At 31.2% G+C, this 9,986-nt stretch overlaps 1 protein-coding gene across 1 annotated transcript; it reads right to left on the bottom strand.

Annotated features, from left to right (window-relative positions):
- Positions 1-2,402: 2,402 nt before the first annotated feature.
- On the bottom strand, positions 2,403-5,013 carry LOC128984850 (peptidoglycan recognition protein-like). The gene is made up of 4 exons (XM_054404219.1): positions 4,953-5,013; positions 4,172-4,419; positions 3,409-3,536; positions 2,403-2,554 (listed from the first exon to the last, which is right to left on the bottom strand). Exons 1-4 carry the CDS (start codon positions 4,959-4,961, stop codon positions 2,403-2,405), a joined length of 537 nt encoding a protein of 178 aa, XP_054260194.1. The 5' UTR covers positions 4,962-5,013.
- Between the last annotated feature and the right edge of the window lie 4,973 nt (positions 5,014-9,986).

The raw sequence follows: 9,986 nt of genomic DNA, 5'->3' as shown, positions 1-9,986 counted from the left end.
ATGGCTTAGTGAAGGAACAGTTTTGCCCTTGTAACTGGCGCAAAGAGATGGCTCAGAGTTGGCAAAGGCAATTACGGTTGTCAAAGTTTGTGTTAATCAAAACAAATGGCTCTGCCTAGTAGAACTCGCAGTGTAGTATTCATAGTCAGAGGAAAACATCGTAAATAATGTTTGACTTGTATTGTGGCTTTGTTTATGTAAAAAAATCAACAGCTGTAAAAGATTTTTGGTATGAGTTTTCACTAGGTTTTATATCTTTTAACATTTCATTTCTATATTGATCAGGGATGTTAAGTGTTAGGAGGAATTGAAACAAAGATTTTAAGTCAAAACGTTGAAATTTGTCCTGTTTAAACAGTTATGTGGCTACTTTATTTATTTTATATACAGACTTCCAAAAGTTCTAGGAACCAGATATTCCATTTTGTCGATGGCTATCGATTTCCCTTGCTCTCAATAAGTTCTTTATTTTTCTACTACACGCGCTAGTGTTAGCTTTCAATTTGATCCACTATTGAAATCAGCTGTTTATATTTTTTAAACAATACAAATGTGAACATAAATATGAATAAGCCAGTTTTCTGTACTTTAGCTTGCAGTACGTATTTACTGCATAATAAACATAACCTTGAACTTTAACTTATGATTTCCACGTTTTTATCAAAGTTCACACAAAATGTTTATCTTATTTTTATAGTTTTATAATTTAATTAAGAAATATTATTGTTTTAATTTTTGCTAGGTCTGTTGATCTGAATGTGAGCCTCCACTCAAATTTTTTAAAGTGAATAATATATTTATTATATTTGATATCGTCTGAACAAATATTCCGTACCTTAACCACTAGAAAAAGACTAAAATTATAAAGTTATGCAGTTATTAAGCCTAATTTAGATAACTTAAAGGACACATAAAAATATGTTAACAGTTTTTTTATACAATTAATAAGTATGTAGTATTTAAAGGTACATATTTACTACGGACATTTAATTTGATGGAGCGCACAATGCAATGAAAGCGTTTCCAATTGATTGAGAAATACGAAATCCATTTGTCGGATTTGTTACTCGCGCTCCAAAGAAGTTGTGAATGATGTGATAATAAGTTTATACCGTGGAAATTCTAGTAAACATAATTATGCTTTTTAAATGGTTAACACTTCAGTATTTTTCTCTCTAGGTTCTAGCCTGGAATTGTTTTTCACATTACTTGGGGATTGAAGTTTCACGCTCTACCATTAGAACAGCTCGCTCCCCCAAATACGTGTATCATATGACGTATGTAATACAAATGTGAAATAACTTTTAATGGAGTTAATTAAACAATAATTATAATTTTCTCCATGCTGTGCAATAGAATGAAATTTTACTCTGGGTTTCATAAAATATGTGAAACATTTCAATTTTCTCTGATTGACGTAAAGTCAAAATAAACAAAATGTGTTTAACTTTAATGAAGTTTGCAAAAGAAAAAACTAACGTTAAAACATATTATTTGTTAAAACTTACAATGGAATCGTCAATTTTTTCTACCTTTGACTATGGAACAAGATTATAAATCCTGAATTATATATTCAATTCCCAATTTAGGAGTATTAGGCAATTACGAACAAAAAATATAAAACAGTTCCACTAACGTAGCATTCTGATGTAAAATTTCGTTAAATTAATTTACAATGATTTTATTGCGCTTTTTAACTATTTTAATTCGAAATGATTACTTTTGGGGGGGCTTATATGTAAAATTTCCTTAATATCTAACATAGTATGAAAAACTAATATATTAAGATAAATAGTAGAAATAATACATTAATATTTAAAAAGTAAAAACCAATGGCTTTTCTTTATTGAATGGACGTCTACTTCACTATCAAAATGAAAAATAAATAACAGACCCAATTAGACCAAGTATAAGCATGCAGAATAATATATTCTAGCTTATTTGTTAAAGCTGTAGTTCTACTTGCGTTGCCTACTTATAGAAAAACAACTTCCCTATTCATAAAGCTTTATAAACAAATGATAATTATTGCTCACAAATATACCTTCATTTAAAGATAAATGTAATGCCAAACAAATTATTGGTGGTTAAGAAAAAAAAATTGACTCTTTTCTTGAGACCACATTACATAAAATATAATACCTTCGGTAAAAGTAATATACAGTTGTATTATACAAGGCTGTTGTATTAAATTGCAACTAGTTAATTGTTTTAAGTATTATTGTCTTGAATTATTTCTCATAGTCACTATCACTATTTTTTTATATGTAAAACTAGTGTCAATCAAAATTTACATGTTAACATTTGTTATTTTTGTATAAAACTATTATTATATAAATGGATTCCTCCAGCATTTTAATATATACATACAATCCCATATATGGGAATTATATTTGAAACCTCTACCCGAATGGTTTGTTAGGATCATCTTCAATAGGTTCTCCAATTCTGTTCCATTCTTTAGACTGGTATTCTGAGTCAATGTAACCCTGGTTCAATCCTAAGGTTATTAAATCCAAGGTAGATTTCATCATCTGGTAGCTAACTTGTTTCTCTGAAAAAGTTATAAAGATAAAAAATATTAGGAATGAAATACTACAAAGGTTGGATTTAATTTAATAAAATCCCTCATAAGATTTAAAGCTCCATGGACAATTCAAAGAACATACTCTTAGTTACTTTAGGGGTGTTAAGTATGCTTTGAGTTTTTTTTTTTTTTTTTTTTAAGGACACCGTGTAAAGAGATTCGGTATCTGTGCACCGCGATCTTCTGGGCTTAGCCCAAAGAACATATTTCGTAAGTGAATTGAGTTTTTTCTTTAATTAAGTCCTTATATTAATTCAACGTAGCATTGTTATTTTTAATCCAAACAATAAAATTGATGCACCACCATTTTGTGCAGCCAAAAAAAAGCAAATGATTCATTACATTTGAGTGTTGTTGTACACTTATTGGTTTGGTTAAAAAACTTTAAGCTAAATTAAAATTTTTTGTGTTATTTATGGAGAATAAGTAAATCAGGGAAGATTTCTTGTTTATGGATTTATTTTTACAAGCATTGGCAAGTGTACTTCTTTTAAGGATAATATACTGTATTAATGAAAAACATTTTAGAAAAATGGAAGTTCATTTATGCTGCAGGTATTTTGGGGTATTACTATTACAGGTTATATATGGAAAACTAATCACTCTGAACATATTACACTTCAATAAAATATATTACATATTTTTCATTTAAATTCAATTACAAATTGAGAAACATTCTCAAAATTTTAAAATTTTAATCAGGGAGTTGAATTTGAAATGGTACTGAACATATCTTGATGATCAGACTTTTCTATTTGACTTAGAGTGTCGTGTACCTCAATTAGAAATAGTTTTAATTTGAAAGATATAATAAAACTTACTCGTATCACTGTTTATGTATGCAATGTCTATTCTGTCACATCCTTCGTCAGGAAAACGTTTGAAGCCCGGTGGTTGATAAAACCACCCCCTACCTTCGTAGACTCTTCCGTCCCCACCTACTAGGAAACTGAAAAAAATACTATTTAGGAACAAGTTATGTAGCTTACAATGTTGAATAAAAAATTGGTTTAGTGAAAACTTTGCCTATAACACAAATTATATAAAAATATTTTGCATGTAGATTCGTAAAGTTTTGGCATAAAGAAGTATTCTTAATGTTTCTCCGACATTTCATGTTCCTTCGAAATATTTTACAACATTTTAGGTTAATTTGATACGGTTTTCAAAAACTGAAGACGAGTGAAGTGTGTTTACAAAATAAAAATAGTATATTTATGTATATCCAGTAAAATAATGTTATACGTCTCTGTTGATTTAACTAGATTAACTAGATCATACAAAACATTATATAAGTTGAGTTTAGTTTAGTCAGTACTAACTGGCTATTACCGAACATTAGGAAAAGTAGGCCTAGTATTTATGGGCCATCACATTCTTCAACTTTAAATCATTCAACTTGCCATTCCCTAAATAGACGGGACAGGAGACAGGTTCCATTACACAGACTATAGTCAATTCTATTTTGCATATTTTCTTCCTAGAATAAAAAAAACCCCCTTACCGAATACTGAGTGATAAACATAGATCATTACCAATGGTTTACTTTAGAACTAACCTATAAAGTAATTAACAAGTACTTACTTAAAGGGTATATCAGTCATTTTCATGACGGTCATGCATCTTTCTTGAAGCAGTTTCACTACTTTTTTGCAGTTTGCTTTGGTTTTGCAGAAAGGAACCCCTATGTTGTATATGTACCAGACATGCTTCACCGGATGGATGAGTTCGGACGGTCTGGCGGTCGGTTCTGAAGCATCCCAGAACTGGCGGGATACAATAGCTAGGTCGAGTGGTTGGCTTAACGGACTAGGCTTTATATCTTCACCAAACTAGGAACATAAATATTTTGTTAGTATTACGTATATAATCATAAACATAAACATATAAGTCATCAAAATATAACACATATAAACATAACACAAAATGAAAATTATGTTGATTGACGGATTTAAAATACCTGCCATATGACAATGACATTGGATGACTACAGTAGTCAATCCTTAACTTATGTATTTATGACCTCTTTATCAGGAACAACTTTCATGGTCTCCAATGAAGTATCTTATTCCAAAAAAGGAGGAATTAGATTCTGAAAAAGGTGTTACCATGCTGAAGGTTTGGAGAGACATATGAAACGTTTCTAATAGAAGTTTTTTGTTATAAGTAAAATTACTATTTACCATATTTGTTTAAAAATGTACTAAAGACAAGCAGACGTTTAGTGGTAATTTTGTTGTGAGTTATACTTTGTTTGACCTTAAAATGCGAATTATGGTTGATTTAAAATGTTGGAAAATTTTGCATAAATTAATCTAAGAACAACAATTTTAAACTTGTTTGCTACGAAAAGTTGAGCCCTCACCTCATCCATATTGGTTTTTAAGGAAGACAGAAAAGTAAATTCCTAGCATGTATAAACATCACATTATAAAAAATAAAAAATATAAAATTAACTGAATTAAAACTAGTATTTTACCAACACCACTTTTGTTGTATTTAACTCTACGGACGGAACAAACACTAAACGCTAGCAACAGATAGTTTTATAATATTTCAGTTAGATAAGATTAGCTTTGTTTATAATTAGTTGACTAATCATTACATGGTAGTTTTTCAACAACTCTACTCTCTGTACAAAACATTTCAGGGGATTTTTTTACAACCTGTTAAAATCAATATCTCTAATCTTTATTAATAAAATACACAACCCTGAACATAATGAAGGTCAAGGGGAGCATTTCCAATATTTTAAAAAGTAAATTCCGAATTTATATACACTGTATTTTATGTTAAGCTTGCTCCAAGATATTTTTCTCCTAGGACGCTAGACGCGAGCCCGAGATGGTTTATCACATTAATTTAGGCTAGACATAGTGGTTGCGGCATTATCACTTAGATAAAATCTATTGCTGATTTGGTGATTTGAACCCGGGACCCCTTGGACTAAAGTCTTGTGCTCTGACCCAGTAATAAGATAATACAAAGTATTACTCTCATATACATTACATTTTTTTTATACAATATTACTGTTGCAAATAAATGGACTATGTGCATATGATTATTTTATTTAATTAAATTGTCAAATGCCATTTTTTTAAACTTTTTTAATTACTGTTTTCTTTGATTCACTGTTATAGTAACTAGCTGTTACCCACGGGCTTTATCCCGTTTGACTTCACAAGTAATAATAAAACTTTTAATTGGTTAAGTTAAGCTGAAATAAACAAAACATAATACAGTAGTACAAAGAAATAATCACATGATTTTAATAAAGTGATAAATTAAGAGGTATTTTAACATTAGGTGTATGGAAAGTTCCCTTTATAAAGGAATTACAAAGGCAGTTTATGAAATAATGGATGGTTTAGCGCAAGGTTTCTGACGAGAAACCTTCAAATTCACGGAATTGTTTGTCATGACGATGACAAACATTTTAAGTATATGGTTTATGGGGTTGTGACTTGTAGTTTTCTCACAAGTTCTTGGGACCATGGGTACTTTGGGATTTATATATGAATCATTTTTATTAAAATGAAAGAGTTTTTATAATATGTTTTAAGTATTTCAAAGCAATTTCGCCATCCCTATTTGCTATATAGGACCATAACTTGTATTCTAATAATTTCACTAGAATTTACGTCATAATTTTGTACATAAACATAATATTTTAAACCCTTATTTAAATGCAATATGTTATTGCTAAGGGTATTCTAGGGTTAAAGTAAAATGGCAAAATTTAAAGACATCCTATGCAAGACGATCATAGTTTCACACACAGAACAGTAGTCTAAAACGCGAACTTTAGAAACGTATTTTAAATACCTAACTATCCCAAATTTATTTGAAATATGTAAAAACTGTACGTTCTCTCTAACGCAACTATTACTCTTAGAATGATATCGCATTCGCGTGCAAAATCTTAAAAAACGTAAAAGATATCGCTCCTTCTGCAGACTTAATAATGCGTGACGTAAACGCAAGTTACCGTGTAACTCTGTGCCTGCCATGAACATGTTCCGACTCACCGGCTTGCAATGTAAAAATCTACCCTTAATTTCATGATGTAACATTTCAATTTATATGTTGTCTATTTAAAACATGCATAGCCTTTTTAAACTTTGTTTTGGACATAAACTCTATGTTGATAATTGGTTTGAGAGATTTTGAGCTTTTCATACCGGAACGGTTTAAATTTCCGTGTTATAATGCAACATAAGTTTCAAAATTATATATAATAAACATCCCTTACCCTTATGTTCCCCAATTTATTTAAATATGGAACTGTACGTTCGTTCTGACGCAACATCAATTTCAGGAAGCTATTTTATATCAATTTTCAGCTGCTCGCTGGTAAAATGAATTTGAATACGCAACAATGGCAATGGAAAATGGACAAATAGTCATATATCCCGATAGATTAAACAAGACTTTTTTAATGATCCATGAAGCCAATTATTTATCCACTTCTTTTAAACAAATTTTAACATCTTTATCAGTAACCTCAAATATGACATTTTCAAATTAGAGTGAACCAAAGTACAACGATAAAGTGTAAACACCACGTCTATCAATTCGCTATTTTTAAGGCTACATACATTTACCACATGCATACTTCATGTTACTAGTAAATATTTAAAATCATCAACCCTAAATATAAGATTGTCTACATATCCAAATATGTTCCCACCAAACCTATAAACAACGCCTTATAATTATTTATATAAGTTATAGCGCACTAAGTCACACACCCGTTGGTAATAAATTCACGAATATTGTTCAAATCAATATTCTACAGGGTCAATGTGTCTGAGTAGCTATAGCGACAATGCTACGACCCTCGTTTGCTCCGTGCAACACCTTGTATTATCATAACGTGGATTAAATCTCTCAACCAAAATGATCATGTTTGGAAAATACAAAATGTCTACTAAATTTCTAAAAAATGTCTAAAAAATGTTTATTTATGTCCGGTGTGATGACAAGCTACATTGAGAAACATTGTACACTATTGTTTCTAGCCTGTTTTGGCCAAAACAATCACCTCAATCACAGTAAGTGTTGTGGTAATTGGGTAGATACATTCACCAACAGTTCCAGTTATTACATTTCGAGTGCCTAGTCACCGCAAATGGCCGAGACTAGAACTAATCTAGCGCAAAAAGGAGATCCAAAAACCTGTACTATCTATCTCTATACTTATAGTATTTACTCTGTAACAGCACAGAAAACATACTACTATAACAGGCCTTTTTCATCCGTACTACTAATTTTTTATGATTGAGATGCCATTGTAAAGCTTATGATCTAGAAGGAGTAGGAGGTAAAGGCCATTTCCTTTAGGATTTCGTTCTGTTAGCGTTTGATTTATTCCTTAACCTCACTTCTATAGATCCAGTGATGCTAACCAACTTTTCTTCTTGCGATTTCAAGTGTGAATTTTAATTTAACAGCTTATCCACCCCACAGGCTGATTTCCTAAGACTGCGCCTTATATGCTCCAGCTGGTCAATGCAATTAACAGCTTTTTGTTTATTTACTTGAAAGGGTTTTTTGGGGTGTTTTATTTACATTGTGGAAATGTATGAATTATTTAGTAAGGGACAATAGTTATTTGTACAACTAGTGAGCAAAGGGAGCAATTGACTCACTCGAGAGAAATACTTACTCACGAGCCGTAGGCGAGTGAGGAATGGTTTCTCGAGTGAGGCAATTGCACTTTGCACCCGAGTTGCACATTATATTTTTCCTACAGTTGCCATAAAACAAATAAATTGGTAAATAAACGTGACATATTTTTAAACTTTTAATACTACATTTAATGATACGACAGTATAATAGCTGACCAGCTGATTTACAGCCAGTGGTGCCAACGTATTTCGCGCGCATACGACCTTGTCTGCATGTTACGCGCTCACTATTTCGTGCCTTCACGTTGCAAATCTGGAGTGAGTGAGACAAAGTAATTAGAGTGAGACAATGTTAACATTGTCTCACTGATGAGTGAATTGGCCACTTTGCTTTCTCAAATCAGTGAGAGAACATGTACATTGTTAGGTAACTGTAGGAAAAGAATTATTATTATTTGTTTAGTCAAAAAAAAAGAGGGACCAATGAAAAATAAGGTTTGCTCCTGAAATTAATAATATATGTATAGCCATTTCAAACAGCATGTCAAAATAAAAGCATTATTCTCTGCCGTGCCCTCTTACCATTGCAAAGCATGGGTGTAACAGTTCATTACAAAAATAGTTTATATCTAGTCTGCTTTCAAAATATAGTACACAATCATTTCAAAAATTATCAACAGTATTAATAACACAATGAAACAGACATCAATGAAACAGTATAATTTCAACAGTATAAATGAATTTTCAAGCATACATTGCAAAATATACTAAAAGACTAAAGACCATAATAGTACATCATACAAAGAGATCAGTAACCAATATAACGTAGTTTTATATAAGATATATTCATTGCATCACTTATATCTCTACTGAAGTGTAACAACAGGGCAAAAACACGTATTAAGGATTTTCCAGTCAATTCGTCGTTTGTAGGTCAGATGATACTTTATGTTGGTTATAGAGAAGCAGCGAACATTATTGTACTATTGTTATAGCTTTGAAACTATTGCATTTTGCAATTGAGGAACCTAGATGAAACGAGTTATAGTTTAAACGAATAATTGCTCCAATTATATTTTAATTATATTTTTTACAAGGTGTAATTAATATGCTGACTAAATAAAATAGTTTTAGAGGTCACAGGTTCTCAAACAAATTTATTTCATAGCTAATATGATTTTACAATATTAAAACATTTAGGACATTCTCTGAATACGTAAAGGCGATTTCCATACAACAATAAGGAAGAAACTTTCAAATGAAAGACAACAGGTTCAAAATTTTATTTCATGGCTACAATCATTAATGAACCATTCAAACCTTTTTGCATTAGTCATTTAGGATATTTTCTGAGTAAGACAAGGCGATTTTCATACAGCAATAAGGAGAAATTGTTAAATGAAAGACTTGGAAACGTCAACAGGGTCTAAATTTATTTCATGGCTACAATTATTTTTAACTGTTCAACCTACCATTTGGATGATTTAATCCTTCATTTAAGATATTTTATGAGAGTAGGTGATTATCAAAGTGGCAAAAAGGAGGAATTCGATGTGTGAGAGTGAATTTTTCGATATAAATACTCTAAAAGAGGTTGAACCCCATAGTAACAAGCTTAGAGAATGCTGACAGAGACTGGGCTTCCCGACATACCCCCCCCCCCACCACCAACCCCCTTGGACCACCCAAACCCTCCCCTATAACACACTGGGAAGTAATGTGGTCTGGAGTAGAAGACTCGTTGTGAGACTTAAACAGATATATTTTTT

The sequence above is a fragment of the Macrosteles quadrilineatus genome, unplaced genomic scaffold, assembly GCF_028750875.1.
Source record: "Macrosteles quadrilineatus isolate MER2022 unplaced genomic scaffold, UCM_ALF_1.0 Scaffold_2__2_contigs__length_208266976, whole genome shotgun sequence".
In the NCBI taxonomy this organism is placed as follows: domain Eukaryota; kingdom Metazoa; phylum Arthropoda; class Insecta; order Hemiptera; family Cicadellidae; genus Macrosteles; species Macrosteles quadrilineatus.
This window is presented reverse-complemented; position numbering and strand designations above follow the sequence as displayed.

What these genes read in the sequence shown, in the direction of transcription:
- LOC128984850 (XM_054404219.1), bottom strand. An exon ending in ATGACTGATATACCCTTTAA is followed by an intron (nt 3,537 to 4,171) that starts GTAAGTACTTGT and finishes TATTTTTTTCAG; the next exon opens with TTTCCTAGTAGGTGGGGACG. An exon ending in ATACATAAACAGTGATACGA is followed by an intron (nt 2,555 to 3,408) that starts GTAAGTTTTATT and finishes TAACTTTTTCAG; the next exon opens with AGAAACAAGTTAGCTACCAG.